Below are 27,345 nucleotides of genomic sequence, written 5' to 3' on the forward strand. Positions count from 1 at the left end.
TAGATGTTTGCATTAACAGGAAGGTGTTCAGGTACACAGGTGTTCAGGTGTATAGGTGTTCAGGTACACAGGTGTACAGGTGTTCAGGTGTATAGGTGTTCAGGTGTTCAGGTACACAGGTGTACAGGTGTTTAGGTACACAGGTGTACAGGTGTTTAGGTGTATAGGTGTTCAGGTGCACAGGTGTTCAGGTGTACAGGTGTTCATGTGTACAGGGAGCCTAATAAAGTGACCATTGAGTGTATGTATTTATGGCGTGATATACAGACAGCACATAAAACAAAGTGTTTCACTGTTTCTTCCTACATGAGACAATAATAAACCAGCACAAATACCTAGCGAGATCCTGTTCTTCCAAATAACTCCCACCTGAATTCTCTGCACAGCTCCTTTTCCGGATTAAGTCTCTCTAACCTCTCATTCTGTCACCAACATTGCTTCTGTATTTGCCTCTCGGAGATGCTACCTGACCTATTGAGTAGTTGTAGCATTTTCCAATTTCCATTCTGTCCATGTAGCTTCTATCCTCACAGCATGAGCATTGATTTCAACTTTTAGAAATTATTCCCCTTGCCCACTTCTCTTCTCTCTTTTCTTGGTTCCCCTCTTTCCCCTTCTCCTGACCTGTCCATCCTTCTCCCATGGCCCACTGTCCTCTCCTATTAGACACTGTCCTGTCCTATTTCTTCAGCCCTTGACCTCATCCACCTGCCTGTTTCCTTGCTTCATCTCTCTTCTACCCATCCAACCACCTTCCCCCACACCTGCACCTTGTACCCTCCATAGATGCTGCCTGACCTGTTGAGCTCCTCCAGTATGTTTTGTGTGTGTGTGTGTTGCTTAAGATCTCCAGCACCTGCAGAATCCTTTTTGTTTCCAATTTTATTTACATGCTTTCAGAACCTCAGAGCAGCCCAAGGTACTTCACAGATTCAGAGCTTGTAACGACAGACTATCTACTGTTGTAAACACAGCAGCCAGCTTTATGTACCTAAGAGCAGTGAACAGTTAATAATTTGTGGACAAAGTGATCCAAATGATTTGATTATTTAGTCGCATTAAAAAAGATGCAGATTAGGCAGTATTGGTGGACAGACGAACTTTCTATTGAGAAGCCGACAACTTCAAAGGCTTTCTCTACTTCTTTAGCTCTTCCAGACTTTATTGAGTATTTTGATTTAAAATTAATTCAAATTACCCAAGAGTTGTAGAGTTATACAATATGGAAGCAGGTCATTTAGCCCATCTCAACTGTGTCGGCCAAGATGTCTACCTGAGCAGGTCCCATAGGCCTTGGGTTTCCTAACCTGGGGCCCACAGACGGTATTGGCCCACAGCATATGAAAGGTTAGGAACTACTGCTGTGAACCGTTCCCACCCATATACCAGTGCTGTGCTGTACTGCTTTCTGTTCTGTGTTTGAACTAAGAAATGTTCAGAATGATTCACTTTGTCCTTGATCTCCTGCAATCTCTAGGGCAATGTGATTCCTCTGTAACGTAGATCAATCTTCACACATTTTTCCTGTTAAGATTCAAGTTTCAAGAATATTTAATGTCACTTCCAGTACACAAATGTAAAGGGGATGAAATAATTGTTTCTTCGGATCCGATGCAGCACAAAAGGACAGAATAATAATTAAAAAACAATAAATATAAATACATAAAATCGCTTATATAAAGTAGGTGATTGTATGTCCATAAGGTGTTTATATTTAAGTTGACTGACAGGAACTGATAAAGTGGTGGCGGTGCGGTGTGTGGAGGGGTGGGTTAGTGGGTGTTGGTGTTGATCAGCCTTACTGTTTGGGGAAAGTAACTATTTTCGAGTCTGATGGTCCTGGAGGGGATGCTACATAGCCTCCTCTCTGATGGGAGTGAGATAAATTTCTTAGGAGAATTAATCACCAAATTCTTAGTGAATCAGGCAGCATCTATAGAGATGGAAGCAGAGTTATTTTTCAGTTCAATGACCTTTCATCAGCACTGGGAAAAGTTTGAGATTGGAATTAGGTTTATTATCACGGACATATGTCGCGATGTATTTCTACCCATAGTCTACAGCTTTCTTTGGCAGCTCCTTCCATTTACCCACCACCCTCTGTGTGAAGAAGTGCCTTTTAAATCTTTCCACTCTCAAGATTAAGGTTCAAAGTAAATTTTATTATCAAAGTGTGTGTGTGTGTCGCCATATACAACCCTGAGATTTATTTTCTTGTGGACCATATAACCATATAACAATTACAGCATGGAAACAGGCCATCTCGGACTTTCTAGTCCATGCCAAATGTTTACCCTCACCTAGTCTCATCGACCTGCCAAAACCCTCCATTCCTTTCCAGTCCATATACCTATCCAATTTTACTTTAAATGACAATATCGAACCTGCCTCCACCACTTCTACTGGAAGCTCATTCCACACAGCTACCGCTCTCTGAGTAAAGAAATTCCCCTTCGGTTACCCCTAAACTCTTGCCCCCTAACTCTCAACTCATGTCCTCTTGTTTGAATCTCCCCTACTCTCAATGGAAAAAGCCTATCAACGTCAACTCGATCTATCCCTCTCATAATTTTAAATACCTCGATCAAGACCCCCCTCAACCTTCTATGCTCCAAAGAATAAAGACCTAACTTGTTCAACCTTTCTCTGTAACTTAGGTGCTGAAACCCAGGTAATATTTTAGTAAATCTTCTCTGTTCTCTCTCTATTTATTGGACATACCCAATAAATCTATAGAATAATAGCCATAACAGAATCAATGAAAGACTGCCCAGCTAGGTTATTCAACCAAAGAGCAGGAGACACCAAACTGTGAAAATATAAAAAGAAGAAATAATAACAATCAGTAAATGAACAATAAATGTGGAGAGCATGAAATGAAGAGTCCTTGAAAGTGAGTCTATTGTTTGTGGGAATGTTTCAATGAGGCAAGAGAAGTTAAGTGTAGTTATCCATTCTAGTCCAAGAGCCTGATGGTTGAGGGGTGATAACTGTTCCTGAACCTGGTGGTGTGAGTCCTGAGGCTCTTGTACCTCCTTCCTAATGCCAGCAGTGAGAAGAGAGCATGGCTTGGGTGGTGGGGATCCCTGATGATGGATGCTACTTTACTGCGACAGCATTTCATGTACAAATATAGGTGTGCTTAATGGTTGGGAGGACCTCACCTGTGACGGACTGGGCCGTACCATTACTTTTTGTAGGATTATTCTCCTTGGAGACAAAAGAAACACTCAGATATTCTTTCCAGGTCATGGCCACAGGAGCTGCTACAGGTTCTCAGTTCAATGTTCCATCCAAAAATAGAACACTTCTGGTGATGCAGCAGGAGCTTCAATCTCGATTGTTGTCTTTAAATATACAGAATAGGACGAGCTTAAAATATGTGGCTCTGATATCGGAATGCAGCCTGCTGAGACACTGATGAATATGACCAGCATGTCGTGACCACTTGGTCCATAATCAATCCCTGTTTGATCAAATAACTCAGCAATCTGCTTTCGCTATTGTAACAACGTCCTCTAATGAAAGCAACATTCTGTGGCTGCTGGGAATTTCCAATGGAAAGCACTAGTCGAGTCAGGAAACGTTCATCGAGAAAACACTATTACATTAGATTAGGTTGATTAATCACGTGTATCAGTATTCAGTGAAATGTACCATTTGCGTTAACAACCAACACAAATTAAGGATTTCTCGGGGCAGCCCACAAGTGTCAGCACCAAAGCAGCATTCCTACAATGCATTCGTATTTCATCTTGATGACTCTTCATCAGAACTAGAAATGTTGGAGATGGTTCACATTGAACTCCTTCAATCTCTAGGCCTGTGTGATTTCTCTGTGGTATAGGTCAATCTTCACTCATGCTAGCCGGTAGAATTTCTAACGAGAATTAGCCATCAAGTAACTATAGTGGGGTATACTGACCTTATTAAGGTGTCTAAAAGATCACGAGGAGCATGGGTGGGATGAATCTTCTTGCTATCCGTTACACCGCTGGTAGCAATGAAGGTCCTCCATCTCTGGCAGTGTTCAGGGCTTCCTTCATCATGTCAGTAGCTTCCTCTTAGTTTTCACTACTGTCAGTCACGCAAGTTCTGGGTGAAGACTTAGGAATACCATTGTACTCAGATGTTGAAGGATTCTTCATTGCAGTTTCCATAGCAATTTTATTTGACCAGTCAGGATTGCTAGCCCTGAGCTGAACCCCTCTTGGTCTGACTCTACCCTTTGGCCTGTTTGGCATGGGGAACCCTACCGAGAGCCAAAGCCCCGACTCCAACCAACATGGCTCTCCGGATCACTGAGGCACGCAAGCCTCCAAACCACGACAAGGTTGCAGTCGTCTTGGAGAAGTAAGATGAATGCACATAATCTTTTACGCAGGGAAAGGGAATAAAAAAATAACTAAAGGCCATGGTCAAAGTCAAAGTAAATTTATTATCAAAGTATGCATGTGTTACTCTCTACTACCTTGAGACTCATTTACTTGCAGGCGTTTAGAGCAAAATAAAGAAATACAATAGAATTCATGAAAAACTGCATAAATAAAGACTGACAAACAACCAATGCGCAAAAGAAGATAAATTGTGCAAATAAAAAATAGTACTGAGAGTATGAATTGCAGAGTCCTTGAAAGAAAGGACTTTCTTTCAAAGAAAAGAAAGTGATGTGGTGTCATTTCAGAGTTTTCATGAGTGCAGGGTAGCATAGTGATTATTTACAGTACCAGTGACCCAGGTTCAATTCCCGCAACTGCCCTTAAGGAGTTTGTATGTTCTCCCCGTCAACACGTGGGCTTTTTTCTGTTGCTCCGGTTTCCTCCCACAGTCCAAAGACGAGCTGGTTGATAGGTTAATTGGCCTTTGCAAATTGTCCAGTGATTGGGTGAAGGTAAAACTGGGGGATTGCTGGGCAGCTTGGCATGAGGGGGCAGGGTGGACCTACTCTGCACTGTATCTCAATAAATAAATAAGAGATTTAAAGTGAGAGAGGAAAGACTGAAAAGAGAAATAAGGGCCATCTTCACACGGAGGGTGGAACGGGCTGCCAGAGGAGGTGGTTGAGGCAGGTACATGGGCAATATTTAAAAGATGCACAGGCAGGTATATGGATAGAAAAGATGTAGATGTATATTAGCCAAACATGGGCAGATGGGAGTAGCTTTGATGACCTCTTATTTAGCATGGGTGAGTTGGTCGGAAGGGCCTGTTTCTGTGGTGTTTTAGTCCACAATTCTAAATGAACTGAGATGTTTTAGATGAAGTCGATACCAGAGGACTGCAGACAGGGTCTGTTCCAGAGTCATTCAAAAGGGTCCCAGCTCACAGCACTCAATGTTTGAGATCCGCTTTAGCTAGATCCTCCTTTAGGCTGTGGAGGGGAGGTTCACCAGGTTGATTCCAGAGATGAAGGGGTCAACCTCTGGGGAGCGATTGAGTCGCCTGGGACTCTCTGGAATTCAGAAGAGTGAGAGGGGATCTGATAGAAACATACAAAATTTTGGAAGGGATAGGTAAGATAGAAGTAGGCAAGTTGTTTCCGTTGGTAGGTGAGACTAGAACGAGGGGACATTGTCTCAAGATTCAGGGGAGAAGATTTAGGACGGAGATGAGAAGAAATTGTTTCCCCAGAGAGTGGTGAATCCGTGGAATTCTCTGCGCAGGGAAGCAGTTGAGGCTTCTTCACTAAATATATTTAAGATACAGCTAAATAGGTTTTTACATAGTAAGGGAATTAAGGGTTATGGAAAAAGGCAGGTAGGTGGAGCTGAGTTTATTGTCAGACCAGCCATGATCTTATTGAATGGCGGGGCAGGCTCAATGGCCGACTGCTGCTCCTAGTTCTTATGTTCCTATGTTAAGTTGGCAGATGTTCCGCAGACATTTCCCTCAACCCACGCCCCCACTGACCCCCCACAAATGACTAGACTGATTACAATCCTGATCCCCAACCGTCTTCACGTCAATCTTACGACAACACTGTCATTATCCGAATCAAAGGTGGTGATGGATCAGCATATGGGAGGGTGATTGAAAATCTGGCTGAGTGGTGCCACAACAAATTCTCACTCAATGTCAGCAAGACGAAGGAGCTGATTATTGAGTTCAGAAGGAAACCAGAGATCCGTGAGCCAATCCTCATTGGAGGATCAGAGGTGGAGAGGGTCAGCAACTTTAAATTCCTGGCTGTTATAATTTCAGAGGATCGTTCCTGGGCCAAGCACATAAGTGCAATTACCAAGAAAGTACCTTTACTTCCTTAGAAGTTTGCAAAGATTTGGCATAACATCAAAAACTTTGACAAATTTCTACAGAGGTGTGGTGGAGAGTGTGTGGACTGGTTGCAGCACAGCCTGGCGTGGAAACACCAATGCCCTTGAATGGAAAATCCTACAAAAAGTAGTGGATACGGTCCAGTCCATCACAGATAAAGCCCTCTCCACTGTTGAGCACATCTACATGGAGTGTTTTCACAGGAGGTGCTGCCCTGCTTTCTTGGTAATTGCACTTATGTGTTTGGCCCAGGAACGATCCTCTGAAATTATAACAGCTAGGAATTTAAAGTTGCTGACCCTGACCCCTCATCCCTCATCAGGGGCCCTCATTATCCAGGCCATGCTCTCTTCTCACTGCTGCCATCAAGAAGAAGGTACAGGAGCTTCAGAAACAGTTAATACCCCTCAGACAACAGGCTCTTAAACCAAAGGGCATAAACTTCACTAGCCTAACCACTGAACTGTTCCCACAACCTATGGACACACTTTCAAGGATTTGTCATCGCATGTTCTTGATATCTATCTATATGTACAAACGTGCTGGAGGAACTCAGCAGGTCAGACAGCATCCGTGGAAATGAGCAGTCAATGTTTCGGGCCGAGACCCTTCATCAGGACTGAAGAAGGAGGGGGCAGGGGCCCCCTAAAGAAGGTAGGGGGAGGGTGGGGAGGAGAAGGCTGGTAGGTGCCAGGTGAAAAACCAATCAGAGGAATGACCAAGGGGTGAGGGAGGGGGTAGTCAGGAGAGGTGAGGAAGGAATGTAAGGGGAAAGCACTATGGGTAGTAGAAGAAGACAGAATCATGAAAGAGGTGACAGGCAGCTGGAAGAGGAGACAGAGTGAAAGTGTGATGGTGGAAGGGAGAGGGAGGGAATTACCGGAAGTTGGAGAATTCAATGTTCATACCAAGGGGCTGGAGACTACCCAGACGGTATATGAGGTGTTGCTCCTCCAACCTGAGTTTGGCCTCATCATGGCAGTAGAGGAGGTCATGTATGGACATATCCGAATGGGAATGTGAAGCAGAGTTGAAGTGGGTGGCAACCAGGAGATCCTGTCTGTTGTGGCTGACGGAGCGGAGGTGCTTGACTGCTCGTTTCCACGGATGCTGTTCGACCTGCTGAGTTCCTCCAGTTTGTTTGTATGTGTTGATTTGACCACAGCATCTGCAGTGTACTTTGTGTTATCTATTTATCTATCTATCTACTTATGTACCTACCTGTCTACCTACCTATCTATCTTCCTACCTATCTACCTTTCTATCTATCTATATCTATCTACCTATCCATTTACTTATTTGTTTGTTTAATATTTATTTTCCTTCTTGCTTTTGATATTTGCATAGTTTGTTGTCCTTTGCACTCTGGTTGTCCACCCTGTGTGGTTTTTCATTGATGCTATGATGGTTATTCTATTATGGATTCATAGAATATGCCCACAAATGGTTGTATATAGTGATATTATATGTACTTTGGTAATAAATTTACTTTGAACTTTGAACAACCCAGACCAAAGTTCGCAAAGAAGGAGGGCACAGAGGTGGTGCATCAAACTTTTGAAGCTTTGTCTTATTGTACGTGAGATCTTTGATCTTGGATCCTACAGAATTTTGTCAGTGTTGAGGAGCACTCCCTGCCCCATGCCCTGCCCAATGTCCTTTCTTAAAGAAGTTCTAAGCTTCTTTGGAAAGGCGGATGGAAGGGGTGAGCAAAAAGGAGAGATTATGATGAGGTGGAAGAGGACAATACTGGGATGAAAACAACCAATGGGCTTGTGAATATACAATACCAGTGGCAGGGATATTATGTATAAACATCGCGCATGGCAGGCTCTGATATGTCCAGTCGTAAGATGAGGATATTCATCAAACTAGCAGTGAGCTTAATTGGAGCAGTGTATGAAACTCAGGTTAGTGGAATAGAGAATTAATAGCATAAGACATAGATTTAGGCCATCAGACTATTGAGTCTAATCTGTCAATCCATCATTGCTGATTTATCATTCCTCTCGATCCCATTCGCCGTCTTCTCCCTATATCTTTTGATACCCTTACTAATCAAGAACCTTTCAACGTCTGCTTTAAATATATCTGATGACCTGGTCTCCACAATCAATTCCACAGAATCACCATTTCTCTGGCTGAAGAGGCTCCTTTTCATCCCTGATTTAAAGGGATATCCTTCTCTTTTGAGGCTGTGCCCTCTGTTCCTAAAGGAAACATCCTCTCCATGTCCACTTGTCTAGGCCTTTCAATATTCAATAGGTTTCAGTGAGATTCCCCTGTCCTCCTTTTAAACTCCAGCCATCAAACATGCCTCTTATAATTAACCCTTTCATCCCCAGGATGCGTTGTCATAAACCTCCTCTGGATCCTCTTTAATGCGGGCACATCTTTTCTTAGATAGGGGGCCCAAAACATCTCACAATACTGCAAGTGCAGTCTGACAAATATCTTATAAAGCCTTAGCACTACATCCTTGCTCTTCTGTTTCAGTCCTCTCAAAATGAATGCAAACATTGCACTTCCTTTCCTTACCATCGCCTCAAACTAACCTTCAGGGAACCCTGCCCGAGGACTTCCAAATCTCTTTGCACTTCTGATTTCTGAATTTGCTGATGGATAACTGGTATTTAAGGAACAGAGCAGAGGAGTTCAGAAAATATTTCCAAAGTGCAGGGGAAGATTATTGCGAGTGAAGCTGTCATGTGCAGACAGATGTGCATGAGCATTAATAAAATTGCTGTCAGTAATGACAGGAACTGCTGTTGATTAAAGTCTTAAACAACTGGTGGTTTGCTTATTTATAAGAAGAATTTTATATTAAATTTCACGATAGATAGTCACTAATTTGCATAAATTGATTCACCAATTGAAACCACCAATTGGCTTCACGAATTGTCCTCAGTGATGAACACTGATTCTAATAGATACCAGACTCCAAGTGTTGGCGGTGCAGTCTCCGCAATGAGCTGTTAGACCAGGGGTTCTCAACCTTTTGTATGCCATAAACTTCTACCATTAAACAAGGAGCCCATGGGCCCCAAATTGGAAATCACTGTGTTAGACCCTAACTCCCCACATATCCCATCCATTACCACTGGGGACCAATATTCATCATCAAGCCATCCTCCAAGTGGGGTGTGGGGTCTCTCTGTGCAAAATGGGATGTCTATTCTTGCCATAAATCCTTCATTGGCTGCGATACATATTAGGATGTCCTGAGATTGTAATAGCACTAGAGGATTCCATTTCTTTTGAAGGAAAGGGAAATGAGGACGTTTCTGTTGACTGAGTCCTGTCAGCATAGGAGACCCTGTAGTGACCTTATAGAGTTGTGTAACATTGGGAGGGCCATAGTTAGGGTAAATGCACTCAGTCTTTTTCCCAGGGCTATGGAATTGAGATGAGAGAAGAAAGATCAAATATGAATCTGAGGGGCAACTTCTTCGTGTAAAGGGAATGAGCTGCTACAGGAACAATAATGACTTTTAAAAGACAGTTGGAGACGTACACAGATTGGAAAGGTTTAGAAGGTTAGAAGGCCAAACACCAGTAAATGGGACAAACTTGAATGGGCATCTCGGTTGGCCGTCCAAAACTTGTTATTTATTTTTCCCCATAATTCTTTCATCAGCTGTGCTGAAGGACTTGTTTCCAACCTGTATGGCTCTGCCTCTGTGACTGAGTCAGAGCTGTGATATATGATGTCAGGCCAGCCTTGTGCCTCCCTCTGCTTTAGTGGCATTGTCTCATGGAAAGACCATTCAGCCCCTTAAGATTGTAAGACTATTCAAAGAGATCATGGTTGATATGTGACATAATTCCATCCCTGCCTTTGTACACAAACTTTGCTAAGACCATCAAAATCTATAGCCATAAGCATCCACAACCATCAGCACCTACAACCATAAGCACCTATAATCATCGACACTGACAAATATAGACACCTACAACCATTAGCACCTACAATCATCACCACCTACAACCATCAGCACATCCAACCAAAACCATCTGCAAACATCAGCACCTACAATCATCACCACCTACAACCATCAGCACATCCAACCAAAACCATCTGCAAACATCAGCACCTACAATCATCACCACCTACAACCATCAGCACATCCAACCAAAACCATCTGCAAACATCAGCACCTACAATCATCACCACCTACAACCATCAGCACATCCAACCAAAACCATCTGCAAACATCAGCACCTACAATCATCACCACCTACAACCATCAGCACATCCAACCAAAACCATCTGCAAACATCAGCACCTACAATCATCACCACCTACAACCATCAGCACATCCAACCAAAACCATCTGCAAACATCAGCACCTACAATCATCATCACCTACAACCATCAGCACATCCAACCAAAACCATCTGCAAACATCAGCACCTACAATCATCACCACCTACAACCATCAGCACATCCAACCAAAACCATCTGCAAACATTAACATTTACAACCATCACCACCTATAACCATTAACACCTGATAAGATCACCCCGGTCACTCCCTTCCCTACCCTTCCATTGAGCAGATGCGTACCACCACTAAAAGACAGCTTCTACCCTGCTATTGAAAGAATCTTCTGTACGATAAAGATGAACTCTTGATCTCCCAACCTACCTGGTCATGACATTTGTACCTTGTATTCTGTCAGCACTGTACTTTTTTTCCTGTAACTGTTAGACACGATTCAGTATTTTATTATTTTCCTTTTGTACTAACTCGATGTAATTATGTGTGTCATGATGAGTGTGGATGGCGTGGAGAACAAAGCTTTTCATTGTACCTCAGTATGTCTGGCGACAATAAACCAATTATTAATTAATCTCAGTACTAAGGAAAATAGCCTGTTTGTGTAAACATTCATAACTTCAGCATTGCTGGAATCCAGGCATCCTTCTGGTAAATCTATTTTGTCCACCAAGGTTATTATAGAACATAGAACACAGTACAGGCCACAATGTTGTTCCAGCCTTTTAGCCTACTCTAAAATCAATCTAACTCTTTTTTTCCTACATAACTCACTATTTTCCATCATCCAAATACCTATCTAAGAACCTCTTAAATGTTCCTAATGTATCTGCCTCTACCACCACGCCTAGCACTCTCTGTGTAAAAAACTTACCTCTGTTATCTCACCCATATTTTCCTCCTATCAGCTTAAAATTATGCCCCATATTAGCCAATTTGCCCTGGGGAAAAAGTCTCTGGCTGTCCACTTGATCTATGCCTCTTATCATCTTGTACACCTCTATCAAGTCACCTCTCATTGTTCACCCTAGCTCGCTCAACCTATCCTCATAAGACATGTTCTCTAATCTGGGCAGCATCCTATTAAATCTCCTCTGCGCTCTCTCTGAAGCTTATTGCCAGATCTAGAGGATCTGATTTATAAGGTAGGAATGTAGAAGGTTGAGGGGAGATTTGATAGAGGTATGCAAAACTATGAGGGGAAAATGCAAATTGGCTTTTTCCACAGATGTTGGGTAGGACTACAACCAGAGGTCATGGGTTAAAGGGTGAAAGGTGAAAAGTTTGAGGGGAACATGAGGGGAAACATCTCCACTCAGAAGGTCGTGAGAGTATGGAATGAGCTGGCAGTGCAAGTGGTGCATGCGAGCTTGATTTAATCATTTTTGAGAAGTTTGGATAGGTACATGGATGGTAGGGGGTATGGAGGGCTCTAGCCCCAGTTGCAGGTCAATGGGAGTAGACAGTTTAAATGATTCGGCACAGACTAGTTGGGCCAAAGGGCCTGTTTCTATGTTGTACTTTTTCTATGACTCTATGAGTCTACATTGCCTATAATGAGGCAACCAGACTAAACAGAATATTGCAGGTGTTGTCTAACCAGGGTTTTATAGAGGTGCAACATAACCTCATGGCCTTGAACTTAGTTCCCTGACAAATACACCATATGCCTTCTTAAATGCCCTATCAACTTGCACGGCATCTTTGAGGCATATGTGGAAGTGGATTCCAACATCCCTCTGTTCCTCCACACTACTAATATTCTTGCCATTAATATTCTGTGTTATGATTTCAAACTCGAGCTTCCAAGTGACTCAGTTGACACGGTTCCATTTTGACTACCCTTTGTTGCTCACTCTTCCTCACATCTGGGCCCAAGAGCGACAAACGGACCGATGTTTAACCGATTTCAGCGCTGAAGCAGATTAAAAAGATTAAAGCTTTGAGTTTGAGGGTGGCGGACTTACCCATGTCCAGCTTGCTCCTCCGCGCTGAACAGGCTCTTAAGCTGTGGCCTGCAGCCAAAGGGCTCGTGGACGGCTGCACTTACCACAGAGCTGAACTGGCCCCAAACATGGCCGTGGACTCACTTTCGGGGACTCTGCATTTCATGTTCTGTGTATTGTGTGCTTTCCGGTTGTATTGTTTCACACTTGACGATCTTTGTTGTGTGGGGTTTTACTGTGTGAACTCTACCATGTTTGTGGCTGCCTGCAAGAAGTTGAACTCAAGGTTGTATAAGGTATACATACTTTGATAATAAATGTACTTTAAACTGTTCTCTCTTTTTCATTTCAGGGCATTACCACATGCCAGAGGGTTTGGAGTACACGCCGTGCACTATTGTCCAGCCGATCGCGCTGACCCTGACCTCGGACCCCGACCCCTGCCTGCAGTGCAACTGCGCCGAGCAGACTCCGGCTACCGTTGATCTGGCAGGGACTGAGGCAGGAGAGGCAGCAAAAGACATGGAGCTGGAGACCTGCGACAGAGGAGCGAAGGAAAGCAAGGCGAACTGGTGCATCGGCTTGTGGACAGAGGTGCGATGTAAACTGACCAGCATCGTGGAGAGCAAGTACTTCAACCGAGGAATCATGATAGCGATACTGATCAACACCATTAGTATGGGCATCGAGCACCACGAGCAGGTACGACTTTAATGATTCCTGCTAGACTGCCATTTAATTAAGAACTGAAGCGAATTGCCAAAGTTACCAAGCAGAGACAGCTGTCGTAGCTAGTGTGAAAACTGGGAATTAGAAACGAGCCTGCAGGTTCTGTTCAGGAACAGTGACACCTGCGGAAAAGTCTGTGGGAACAGGCATTTGCAAGGTTCAGGCAGGCACGGTGATAACTCGTGTGTGGGATGTGTTGAATGGGAGATAATGGGGAAGATTGTGTGGAAATGTGCTGGGCAGATTACAGAATCAGCATGTTCATTAACCAGACGGAACCCGTAGAACACTCCTGTACAGATGGGTGTGGGTGTCCTTGTGACTGATACATTGAAAGTTAGCATGCACATATAGCAAGTAATTAGGAAGGCAAGTAGAACGTAGGCCTTTGTTGGAAAGGCCATATACACTCAGTGGCCACTTTATTAGTCACTTACTATATCTAATAAACTGACTACTGAGTTTGCTGCTCCTGTAGCCCATCCGCTTCAAGGTTCGACATGTTGTGCATTCAGAGATGCTCTTCTGCACACCACCGTCGTGACATGTGGCTATTTGAGTTACTGTCACCTTCCTGTCAGCTTGAACCAGTCTGGCCATTCTCCTCTGATCTCTCTCATCAATGAGGTATTGTCACCCACAGAACTGCCACTCATTGGATGTTTTTCTCGCATCATTCTCTGTAAGCTCTAGAGACTGTTGTTGGGGAAAATCCCAGGGGATCAGCAGTTTCTGAGATACTCAAACCACCCCATCTGGCACCAGCAATCATTCCACGATGAAAGTCACTTAGATCACATTCCTTCTCCATTCTAATATTTGGTCTGGACAAAAACTGAACCTCTTGACCATGTCTGCATGCTTTTGTTAATTGAGTTGCTGGCATATGATTGGCTGAATAGATATTTGCTTTAATGACAGGTGAACCAGTGTACCTAATAAAGTGGCCACTGAGTGCAGTGTTGTATGAAAGTGGAAAGTGCTGAAAGTACTGTGCGCTGTAATTTCCTTTGGGATCAATAAAGTATCTATTTATTTATCTATCTATAACTGCATAGAGTGTTGGTGGGGCTGCACCTGGAGGACAGCTAGCAATGCAAGCATTTGGTCTCCTCATTTAGTGAGAGGGATGTTTGGATTGGAGGCAAAGTCACGAAGTTGACTCCTGTGATGGAAGGGGTAGGATAACACCCCTTTTTATCAAGAATCAGCTTTATTCGCCATATATATTTACATGTATTAGGAATTTGCTGTAGTGTACTGGTCAGGGTGCAACATGCAACAAAGAACAATAATATTCAACTACTGATTAGAATCAGAAACAGGTTTATTATCACCGGCATGCGTCGTGAAATTTGTTAATTTAATTTGGTTCAGCTCCTGTTCTGTGTTTACGTTCTAATTATAAGAGTAAAGAAGTCTATAAAACTAAACTTATCACTTCCCCTGTGTCCCCTTCTCCTGTACCCACTCTCCTCTCCTATCAGTTGCCTTCTTCTCCAGTCCTTGACCTTTCCCACCAACCTGACTTCACCTATCACCTTCCTGCTAGCCTCCTTCAGATCCTCCGCCCCCCACCACCTTTTTATTCTGGTATCTTTCCCCTACCTTCTCAGTCCTGAAGAAGGGTCTTGACCCAAAACGTTGTCTATCTATTCATTTCCATAGATGCTGCTAAGTTCTTTGGGCATTTTGTGTGCGTTGTCTTGGAGGTTAAAGCATGGATATGGAATAACATGCATAAATTCTTAAATGCAGGCATGTATTCACAATGTTAACAGCATTATAAAAAATAGTTTAATGTATTTACTGTCCAACGCAGTGACTGAGGTAATAGAGGGGAGTGGGATGCGCTAACTAGAAAGGTTGATCAGATTAACTGCCTGGAGGAAGAAATTTCAAAGATGGCAAAAATTCATCTATCTATTAAACGGATCATTTATACTTTAAAATGGACACTTCGCTTCACAGTGGGGTGGCATGGAAGTGTAGTGATGTTACTATGCTGCTGTATGATCAGAGTTCATTTCCCGCTGCTGTTAGTAAGTTCATAAACAAGAGAAAATCTGCAGATGCTGGAAATCAAAGTGATGCACGCAAAGTGCTGGAGGAGCTCAGCAAGCCAGGTGGCATCCACGGAAAAGAGTAATCAGTCGGCGTTTTGGGCCGAGACCCTTCGGCAGGACTGGAAAAAATAGATGAGGAGTCAGAGTAAGAAGGTGGGGGAAGGGAGAAGAGCTACAGGGTAGTAGGTGATAGGTGAAACTGGCAAAGGGGGAGGAATGAAGTAAAGAGCTGGGAAGTCTGGTGAAAGAGATAAAGGGTTGGAGAAGGGGGAATCTGATAGGAGAGGACAGAAGGCTGTGGAAGAAAGTCGGGTGAAGAGAACCAAAGGGAGGTGATGGGCAGGTAAGTTGAGACAGGGAAATGGGATGGGGAATGGTGAAGGAGAGGGTGGGGAGCAATTAACAAAAATTTGAGAAATCGATGTGCATGCCATCAGGTTGGAAGCTACCCAGATGGAATATAAGGTGATGCTCCTCCAGCCTGAGTGTGACCTCATCATGCCAGTAGAGGAGGCCATGGACTGACACGTCGGACATGTTAGTAAAGAATTTGTATTTTCTCCTCGGTGACCATGTGGTCTTCCTCCAGGTGTTTTGGTTTTCTCCAAAGACGTACAGGTTAGGGTTAGTAAAGGACATGTTATGCTGATGCCTTAAGAACGATGACACTTCTGGACTGCACATCTCGGACTGCGCATTGGTCATTTTCACAAACTATATATTTTACTATATGTTTCGATGTTGTGACAAGTAAAGCTAATCTTTATCTTCCACATCATGACCTTTCACCTTATTGTTTACCTGCACCTCTCCGTAACTGTAACACTACATCCCTCATTCTGTTATTGTCCTCCCTTGTATCACCTCAATGTGATGGAATGATCTGAATGGATGGGTTGCAAAACCATGTTTTTCAATGTATCTCTGTATACTTGACAATAATAAACCCATTTACCAAGAATTGTTCCAAACTGCAAGTTTAAGCAGCTTGGGCCTGTGCTCAATTGTATTGGCAGAATGAAGTAGTCTTACTGAAGCTTGGATGATTTTGAAGTCAGTAAGTTAGAAATATGGATGCTTTGCTTCAGAGCAGAGCAATATCAAGGGAGCATAGCTGTTGTATAAGACATCAATCTTCTAAGACAAAGACGAGGAGGAATTTCTTCCCTCAGTGGGTCATTAATCGTTGGAATTCTTTACCCTGGAGAGCTATGGAGGCAAAGTAATTGAAGACAATCAAGCCAAAAAAGTATAGGTTATTGGTCTATAGGGGAGTCAGGTGTAATAGGGGATAGTCAGGAAGGTGGAACAGAAGCCTTGATTGGATCATTCATGACCTTGATGAATGGTGCGGCTGGCCTAATGGACCATAATGTCTAACTCTGTCTCTATTTTTTGTGTGGCTGGTTGTTTATGTGTTTGTTATTGAAATTTGGAAATGGGATTGAGTGCAAATCACCAAGAAAATCCTACCCTTCAGATTCCCCAAAGTTCTTCAGAGCCAATTACATTTTTTTGAAATGTAGCAACTATTACAAAATTGGAAAGGCGGCAATCAATTTCCACACAGCTATGTCGAGATTATCTGTGGACTTGACTCAAAATATAATAATGAACAAGAGAAAATCTGCAGATGCTGGAAATCAAAGTGATACACACATAATGCTGGAGGAATTCAGCAGGCCAGGAAGCATCTATGAAAAATAGTAAACAGCTGATGTTTTGGGCCAACACCCTTCTTCAGGGCTCTTATAATGTATTTTGTCATGAATAACTATTGGCCAGGACCTTGGGGAGAACTTCCCTGGTGTGACTAAACTGTTTTGATCTGCGTGAGGGAGCGGACAGTGGTCTGGCTTAATATCTGATCCAAAAGACTGCTCCCTACAGTATCACACTGAGAACTTTCACCTAGATTTTTTATCATCCGGAGTGGGACTCCAAAGCACAACCTCCGATTTGGAAGTAAGACTTTCTCCTCATTGAGAAAGCATTAACACACAGTACAAATCTTCTGCCTTTCCACAGAGAGGGTTTGTTGTCTAATCCAAGCAGCTTCCTGATAAGACCATAAGACTGTAAGATGCAGGAGCAGAATTTGGCCGTTAGGCTCATCGAGGCGGCTCAGCCATTCCATTGTGGCTGATTTATTATCTCCCCCATCCCCATTCTCCTGCCTTCAATCCCATAACCTTTGACACACTTACTAATCAAGGACCCATCAACCTCCACTTCAAATACACCAAGTGACTTAACCTCCACAGCTGCCTGTGACAATAAATTCCACAGATTCACCACCTTCTGGATAAAGAAATTCCTCCTCATCTCTGTTCTGAAGGGAAATCCTTCTATTCCGAGGTTGTGTCCTCTAGTCCTTGATTCACCCACTATAGGAAACATTTGCACCACATTAACTCTATCTAGGCCTTTCAATATTCAGTCAGATTCATACCATAGGTTGGCTAAATCCTAAACAAGTTCCCAGCAGATTATTTAGTGCCATCGCAAGCATTCACCACTGGAGTTCCTGGCCTGCTTTAAGCATTGCCATGATTCTCAGGTCTGCTTGTGAATCACTCTGACGCAGTTTGATTTGTTTTTCCATGAAACACTTTGTGCCGACCTCCCTTGTGCAGAGAACATCTTGTCCCACAGGTCTGTAAGGAGATTCTCCACCAGCTGTGTGCAGAGAATCATCCTCGAGTCAGGAGGTAAATGAGGTTCATCAGCAGAGGAGATTTAGAGGACAATGGGGGGGGGGGTGGAATCTCATTAAAACCTTTCAAATATTGAAAGGCCTAGAAAGAGTAGACATGGAGACCTAGCCACCCCAGCATTAAGGATATCTTCAAAAGGCAATGCTACAAAAAGGTGGCATCCATTATGAAGGGTCAACCATCAGGGAAAAGGCACAGGAACCTGAAGACACACACTCAGCACTTTAGGAACAGCTTCTACCCCTCAGCCATCAGATTCCTGAATGGTCCATGAACCCACACCACTACCTCACTATTTTTGCTCTCTTCTTTCTACTAATTATTTAAATATTATTTTAATTTGTAGTATATTTTCTATATGTTATGTCCTGCACTACAAAACAAAAAATTTCAAGACAAACATTAGTGAGATATATATATATATATATGTACACACTACCCCAAAGTAGTGTAGGCAATGCAATGCTGTTACAGCCTAGGGCGTTCCAGAGTTCAGAGTTCAATTCCGGTGCTGTTCTGTAAGGAGTCATCCCTGTATGATGCATGAGTTTTCCCCAGGCGTTCCAATTTCCTCCCAGAGTCCAAGGACTCTGTTGTTAACTGTTGTTTGTGAGTTGTCCCGTGATGAGGTTAGGGTCAATGAGGTTTGTCTGGGGGGTTGCTGAGACCAAAGGCTCAGAAGGGTCTACTGCGCACTGTATTGCTAAATAAGTAAATATTAATCCTGATTCTGACTCCTGTTTGTTATGTTCTTAAGAAACCATGAACAAACAGTCACAAGCCTTGGGGAAGAAATTCCTCCTTTCAGTCTGTCTCTGAAAGTATCTCCCTTCATGTTGATTCTCTCACACGAGGGGGACAATCTTCTCAGCTTACCAACCCTCTTCATTCTTCTGGTTCTTCCAGACTTTGGGTATTGACACAACTTGCTTAACCTCATGAGACAGCACCCCTCCTAGAAAGTAACCTAATCATCCCTCCCTAAACTTTGTCAAGGGCAAAGATATTCCTCTTTAATTAAAGAGAGAAAAACAATAAGCAATGAACATTGAATCATCTCACCAAAAGCCTGGGTATGTTGCAGCAGCACTTCCCTACTGTTATAATCCATTCTTCTTGCAATAAAGTCCAACGTTCCATTTGCTTTTCTAATTACTTGCTGTGGCTCTGCATGCGAACTGAATGTGTTTCTACAAGGACACCTTCATCCTTCTGAACAACTCTCTTTCTCTTTTAACCAACATCCTGTCTCTGTTTTTCATGCATCACTTGTCTCCACATTACACTCCACATGTTGTACTCCGGGGCAGAATTGTCCTTCTGGGCCTTCAAGCCACACCGCCCAGAAATCCCCCGATTCAATCCTAACTTAATCACAGGACAATTTACAATGACCAATCTACCAATCCGCATGTCTTCGGACTGTGGGAGAAAACCAGAGCACCCGAAGGAAACCCACGCAGTCACGGGGTGAACGTACAAGCGCCTTACAGGCAGTAGTGGGAATTCAGTCTGGGTCACTGGTGCTGTAAAGCGTGGTGCTAACCACTACACTCTCAGATTCCGATTTTTCAGAGATTTGATAAAGATATACAAAATTCTGAGGGGTATAGATAGGGTAAATGCAAGCAGGCTTTTTCCACCTGAGGTTATGTGGGACTACAACCAGAGGTCATGGGCTAAAGGTGAAAGATGGGACTACAACCAGAGGTCATGGGCTAAATGTAAAAGATGGGACTACAACTAGAGGTCAAGGGTTAAGGGTGAAAGATGGGACTACAACTGGAGGTCATGGACTAAAGATGAAAGGTAAAAAGCTTAAGGGGAACATGAGGGGAAACCTCTTCAGTCAGGCCGTGAGAGTGTGGAATGAGCTGCCGGCGCAAGAGGTGCCGTTTTCAACATTCCAGGGAAGTATGGATGGGTACATGGATGGGAGGGGAATGGAGGGCCATGGTCCCAGTGCAGCTTGATGGGAGTAGGCATTCTAAATGGTTTTGGCACAGACCAGATGCGACGAAAGTCATGTTTCTGTACTGTACTTTTCTGTGACTCTATATACGTTGAAACACAGTGAAATTCATCAGTTGAATTAACAACTAAGGATGCACTGGAGGCAGCCACAAATTTTGGTGCCCACCAAGCACAGCAAAACAATACTAATAACAACAAACAGAACAAAGCCACACTTGCAACACCAGCATAGTATGCCCACCATTTACTAAGCCATCTTTAGAATTTGAAACCCAAATAAAAGCCATATGGTCACAAGGAGAACATACAAATTCTTTACAGAAAGTGGTGGGAATTGAACCTGGGTCGCTGGTCCTGCAATAGTGTTCTGCTAACTGTTACACTACCATGCTGGTGTAAGATTTGAGCCAAGGAATCTATGCCTTGACCATTCAAGTGCTTGTCTGGTTTAGCTATGACTGGAGCATTGCCCACATTCTGGGTGGGAGACTTTAGGAAATCTGCCATCCCCTTCCCATACCATGGTACCATCAACATGTCCTTTGTCTGTGACAGTTCTCAGTGCTTCCAAAGTTTGAAAATTGTGGAGGAAATGTTAACAAAGTATCAAAGTGTAATAAGGGATGTAATCTCTGAAGTATTTCAGAAAGTTCTCAGAAGAGATTTACCAAAATAAGTTCATGGAAGTGGGACTTGAATTACGTGGATAGATTTGTGAAATAAGAGTTCTTTGGCTGATGATAGAGAAGGTTGCAAGGAGATGTGAAAGGAAATAGTCTTTCTCTATCCCTCATCTTGTTACTGTGATTTTATCCACAGCAACAAGATGAGGGATAGTGAAACACAATTCCCTTTAGCGGATCGGTCAAGATCCAAAGAATGAATCAGCACAATTGGCAAAAGAACCATGAGTGGTAAACAATTCTACAAAAGTCATAGGGTCTGAAATGCATTGCTGAGTGAAGTGACCGAATAAACAACTGAAAGGTTTGTTTTTTCAAGGTTATAGGAAGAATAGGGTGGCAGGGTGGAGATACATCTCTACCAAAGTGGGTGTAAGGTGCTTCTTCCCTCCGCTAACCTGCAGGTCCTCCTTGGGCAAGGTGTAGCACCTGCTCAGGGTCATGAGAAGCCAAGGGAGCAGGTGGTGGATGGTCGTATGAGCAGCCGGTGCATATCACAAGTCCTAGTTATGTGATCACTGACGCCAGGCAGACAATCTCTGAAGAGTATTGATAATCTTGTAAAGACACTGCCCAGAAGAAGGCAATGGCAAACCACTTCTGCCGAAAAATTTGCCAAGATCAATCATGGTCATGGAAAGATCACGATCCCCTATGTCATGACACGGCACATAACGCACGAACGATAGGGAGAATGAGAGGGTATGGGACTACAATACAGTAGATACTTGACCAACAGTCACAAAATGCTGGAGGACCTCAGCAAGTCAGGCAGCACCAATGGAGGGGAATAAACAGTTGAGGCTTCGGGCTGAGACCCTTCACCAGGACTGAGACTTACTGAACTTCTCTTACACAAATCCAGCGTAGACTTAATGGACTGAATGTCTTCCTTCTGTACATTAACCATTGTCTGATCCTCAAAAGCAACGATTGGACTGTTTTGTGGTCCTGCTTCAATAATCAATAACCACTCTGAGATCCAGAAATAATCTCAGAGGCTGATGTTTACGTCTGAGCGGTTCACTGGCCACGGGGAGTTAAACACGATCCAGAGAAGAATAAAGATGATCCTGTGGTTTCGATTTCCCCTGCTCCTTTCCTCGGCTGGTTTGAGTGTGTAATGTCTCAAATAAGCAAAATTATGAAACTTACAAAAATAAACACCTCTTAAATGTCACAGCACTGAAAGATTATTTTTTGAAATTGCCGTCTAAAGATAGCAAGTTTGATCAGTCACTGACCATTTCAAGACTCTGCTACAGGCAGCAGAGGTTGCTGGGTTCTGCACTCCTCACCTCTCCTTATTCAGAGTCAGAGAAAAAAACCAGCACAGAAACAGGCCCTTTAGCCCATCTAGACCGTGCCAAACCACTTAAGCTGCTATTTACCTTCACCAGGACCATAGTCCTCCATTTACCTATCCAAACTTCTCTTAAACATTGAAATTGAGTCTGCAAGCAGGACTTGCACTGGCAGTTCATTCTACAATTCCAGACGATGTCTCACTCTCATTAACCCTTCTGATTACTGGTTCCTTCCATCTCAGTAACTTGAGTTATGATAGATGAATCCCTTACCAGCTCAGTAACCACTGAAAGACTCTTCCCAGTCCCCAAACTTGCCTTTACCCATGTACTGGGGCAGCATGGTAGCATAGCAATTTGCACAGCCACTTTCCAGAGCCACTGATCCTCAATCTATTGCTCCTCCAACAAAAATAGGGGTTAGTATAGAATTAGTGTAGAAGTGTGGTTGGTAGTCAGGATGCACTCAGTGGGTAGAAGAGCTTATGCCATGCTTTTTATGTCTTTTAGCTTTTGTACAGTTTGTTATCTTTTTCACACTCCCTCAGTACTGACCCTCTGACAGTGAGACACTCCCTCAGTACCGTCCCTCTGACCGTGAGACACTCACTCAGTAGTGACCCACCAGTAGTATCCCACTCCCTCAGTACTGTCCCTCCAACAGTGAGACACTCCCTCAGTACTGTCCCTCTGATAGTGCGGCACTCACTCAGTACTGTCCCTCCGACAGTGAGACACTCCCTCAGTACTGTCCCTCTGACAGAGCGGCACTCACTCAGTACTGTCCCTCCGACAGTGAGACACTCCCTCAGTACCGTCCCTCTGACAGTGAGACACTCCCTCAGTACTGTCCCTCTGACTGTGAGGCACTCGCTCCGTACTGTCCCTCTGACAGTGTGACACTCCCTCAGTACTGTCCCTCTGACAATGTGACACTCCCTCAGTACTGTCCCTCTGACAGTGAGACACTCCCTCAGTACTGTCCCTCCGACAGTGAGACACTCCCTCAGTACCGTCCCTCTGACAGTGAGACACTCCCTCAGTACTGTCCCTCTGACTGTGAGGCACTCGCTCCGTACTGTCCCTTTGACAGTGTGACACTCCCTCAGTACTGCACTAGGACTGTCATGTCCTCAGTTCCTTTGAGTGGTAAATCAGATCCACCCTTTCCTGACCTGTGAAGGTGAACACAGAGTGAAAGCTCCCCTGACCTCGAGCGTTCTGCGCGAATGCCCTCGACTGTTGTCACCTGTTGATGCACCATCAATAACTCTCTCTGAGACGTAAAGGCGAGATATCGGCTTTTATTGACTGGAAGGAGGAACAAGCAGTGGTTGACCACCATACTACATCCTGGAGACTGAGAGGCCGGGCTCAGGCCTCAATTGCCTTTATACAGGGGTCTGTGGGAGGAGCCACAGGAGCAGTCAGCAGGGGGCGTGTCCAGACAGGTATATGTAGTTCACCACACCTGTGCAAGCTGAACACTTTTGCTCGTAGAAATCAAACATTTTACCTCACAGAATCTGTCACATCTCAGGCTGGCACACTCCTGTTGTCGGGCAACATGCAGGAAGCTCTAGGCCACCGCGGAGATGTTATTCGACACCTCGAGAGCTTGCAAATTTAATGACTGCAATCTGTTGGTGCCTTTCTCTCACACTTACTGCTCTTCTAGATCAGTGGCGCTCACTCACTGCTACACAGCCACCTTTCTGTCAGTCTGACTAAATGTGGGAGGAGGGGCGGAGGGCAAGACTAGCAGGAGATCCCCCATTCCCACTGCATTCATTAATATTTCCTTCCCTTTTTCATTATGGCAAATTAATGCTACTTGATGTAATACATTAAACCATGTTAAGGAGCTGGAAGGGAAAACTGCAGAGTTAGTATTTCCCCTCTGGTACATAGAAGCACCAATGCCTGGAAATGGAATAGTGTATAGAAAGTGATGGATTCAGGTCAGTCCATCACAGGCAAAACCCTCCCCACCAATGAGCACTGCCACAAAAAAGCATCATCAAGGACCCCCACCATCTCTTCTCACCACTTCTCAGGTCCCACACCACCAGGTCCAGAAGCTGTTGTCACCCCTCAACCATCAGGCTCTAAAACCAGAGGAGATATCTTCGCTCAACACCTGGTCCCTCAACACCAGCTCCATAGCAAAGAAAGCCCAGCAGCGTCTCTACTTTCTGCGAAGGCTGAGGAAAGTCCACTTCCCAACTCCCATCCTCATCACATTCTACAGGGGTTGTATTGAGAGCATCCTGAGCAGCTGCATCACTGCCTGGTTCGGAAATTGCACCAACTTTGATCGCAAGACCCTGCAGCGGATAGTGAGGTCAGCTGAGAAGATCATCGGAGTCTCTCTTGCTGCCATTACAGACATTTACACTACACGCTGCATCCGCAATGCAAGCAGCATTATGAAGGACCCCACGCACCCCTCATACAAACTCTTCTCCCTCCTGCCATCTGGGAAAAGGCTCTGAAGCATTCGGGCTCTCACGACCAGTTTCTTTCCCCAGGCCATCAGAGTCCTCAATACCCAGAGTCTGAACTGACACCAACTTACTGCCCTCTACTGTGCCTATTGTCTTGTTTATTATTTTTTGTAATGCCTGCTCTGTTTTGTACACTTTATGCAGTCCTGGGTAAGTCTGTAGTCTGGTGTATTTTTTTTGTGTTGTTTTACATAGTTCAGTCTAGTTTTTGTACTGTTTCATGTAGCACCATGGTCCTTGGAAAAACGTTGTCTCGTTTTTACTGTGTACTGTACCAGCAGTTATGGTCAAAATGCCAATAAAAAGTGACTTGACTTGACTTGAACTTTGGTCACCCCATCTGTGAAGTGGACACTTTCAATCAGATCCAGGTTTAATATCACCAGCATTTGTCATGAAATTTGTTAACTTTGCTGCAGCAGCACGATGAAATACATGGTAATAATGAGGAAAAAAACCTGTGTATTTCAGTAGGTATATATAAGTAGTCAAATTAAGTAAGTTGTGCAAATACAGAACTAGCGTGGGTAACTTCACTCACCTCAACTCTGAATTGATTCCACAACCTACGGGCTCACTTTCAAGGACTCGACAACTGATTTTCAGAATTGTTTTATTTGCACGGTTTATTGTGTTTTGCACATTCGTTGTGTGTCAGTCCTTGTTTATGTAAATTTAAAAAATAATAATTTCTATTGAATTTCTTTACTTTCTTATAAATGCAAGTAAATGACTCTCGGGTTGTATATGTACTTGGATAATAAATTTACTTTGACTCAACTTCGACTTTGGACCGGGAATTACAATCTCACAATAAAGGTTACAGATTTCTTCCCCCAGAGAGGTATTGGAGATAGTGGTTGATTATTGTCGCAACCATTCAATGGCCAGTTTATCAGGTAGCTCCTGTACATATTACAATGGCCACTGAGTGTATGTTCATGGTCTTCTCCTACTTTAGCCCATCCACTTCAAGGTTCAATGCGTTGTGAGTTCAGAGATTCTCTTCTGTACGCCACTATTGTAACGTCTGGTTATTTGAGTTACTGCTGCCTTCCTGCCAGCTTGAACCAGTCTGGCCATTCTCCTTTGACCTCTCTCATTAACAAGGTGTTTTTCTCCCCCCACGGACCCTCCATTCGCTGGATGTTTTTTTGTTTTGTTAACCATTCTCTGTAAGCTCTAGAGCAGTGGTTCCCAACCTTTTTTTGGTCATGCCCCACCTAATCACCTCTAAAATCCTGATACCCCCTGTGGTGATATATAATTCTTATTATTCAAAAAGTGAACTACCACCTGGAGGAAGCCTAAAAGACCATTAACTTGGTTTAAACAAGCTTCCAAAGAACATGGCATTCATGAAAGAGAAAAATAAAAGAACCAAAGGACTGTTAAAGTTCTGAGGAAGAAATTACTAAGAAATTGTAAAAAAAAGAACATTAAGTGATATTAAAATAATAATAATAATAAATAAACAATGCCGATTCGTTTCTACAGCATACAAAGACAGATACACCGTTTAAAAGAGATGATGCAATGTACACACCTTCACACCACCAAGAACCGAAAGCTACTGCAAAAAGCGGCATTGGCACGACCTCGTACGAGTTTCTTACGCGTTTGGACTTGTTCATTCATTCCTTCCTACATCAGTCAATTCATTAATTTAATTATGAAAGCCATTTGATGGTTGTAATGATGGTGATACACTATTTATTCAGTACATATGCAATTACACATGTACATACACACAAGTATTTTTATGTATGCATACTGTATATACACATATGTATTAACTCACACACACACTCATATTCACACAGACTTACTAGAAAAAATTCACTGTTAATAACTCATTATCGAATTGCCCCCCCTTAAAAATCAAATTACCCCCCTGTGGGGCGTACGCCCCACGTTGGGAACCACTGCTCTAGAGACTGTCGTGCATGAAAATCCCAGGAGATCAGCAGTTTCTGAAATACTCAAACCACCCCATCTGGCACCAACAATCATTCCACAGTCAAAGTCACTTCGATCCCATTTCTTCCCCTTTGTAATGTTTGGTCTGAACAACAACTAAACCTCTTGACCCATGTCTGCATGCTTTTACGCATTGAGTTGCTGCCACATGATTGGCTGATTAGCTAATAACATTAACAAGCAGGTGTACAGGTGTCCCTAATCGAGTGGCCATTTAGTGTATATTGAGGTGCAGTGAAAAACTTGTCTTGCATACAGTATATATACAGATCAGATCACTTCAACAGTGCACTGAGGTAGTACAAGGTAAATTAATATCAGATGCAGAATGAAGTGTTAACAGCTACAGAGAAAGTGGAGTACAGGTAAACAGTGAGATGCAAGGTCATAAAAAATTAAATTGTGAGGTCAAGAGTCCATCCCACTGACTAGGGGAACCATTCTTATAATAGTGGGCTAGAAGCTGCCCTTAACCCTGCTGGTAGGTGTTTTCAATCCTTTGTATCTCTGCCTATGGCAGAGAGGAGGAGGGAGAAAATCTGTGGTAATTCTATACCCAGGAGTACTTTGGAGACCTAGTTGCTGAGCGTGTTCAAACCAGGGATTGATAAATTTTGTAGGTGTTGAAGAATAATGAAGAGATACGGAATTAGAGCAAGAAAGTGGTCCTGAGATAAAAGATTTTACTGAATGACACAATAGTGGTGAGCATCAGAATACGCTTTCCCACCTCTTTGTCTACAGTTAAAACGTATCATAATGATAGGAAATAAGTTTTATGTAATTTATCATTTTTTAATAAAGCATGAAATAGGCCCTTCCACCCTTCAGGCTGCACTGTCCTTCAACCCTCAACGATCCCGATTTAACCCTAATATGATCAC

At 43.4% G+C, this 27,345-nt stretch overlaps 1 protein-coding gene across 1 annotated transcript in view; it reads left to right on the forward strand.

Annotated features, from left to right (window-relative positions):
* cacna1ia (calcium voltage-gated channel subunit alpha1 Ia) overlaps positions 1-27,345 on the forward strand; it is a 589,581-nt gene that overhangs the window by 364,369 nt on the left and 197,867 nt on the right. Inside the window, exon 9 of the mRNA XM_059953562.1 lies at positions 12,851-13,200. Within this exon, the coding sequence (XP_059809545.1) occupies positions 12,851-13,200 (350 nt within the window). The remainder of the gene's footprint in view (positions 1-12,850; positions 13,201-27,345) is intronic.

This window comes from Hypanus sabinus, chromosome 29 (genome assembly GCF_030144855.1).
Source record: "Hypanus sabinus isolate sHypSab1 chromosome 29, sHypSab1.hap1, whole genome shotgun sequence".
NCBI classification, from domain to species: domain Eukaryota; kingdom Metazoa; phylum Chordata; class Chondrichthyes; order Myliobatiformes; family Dasyatidae; genus Hypanus; species Hypanus sabinus.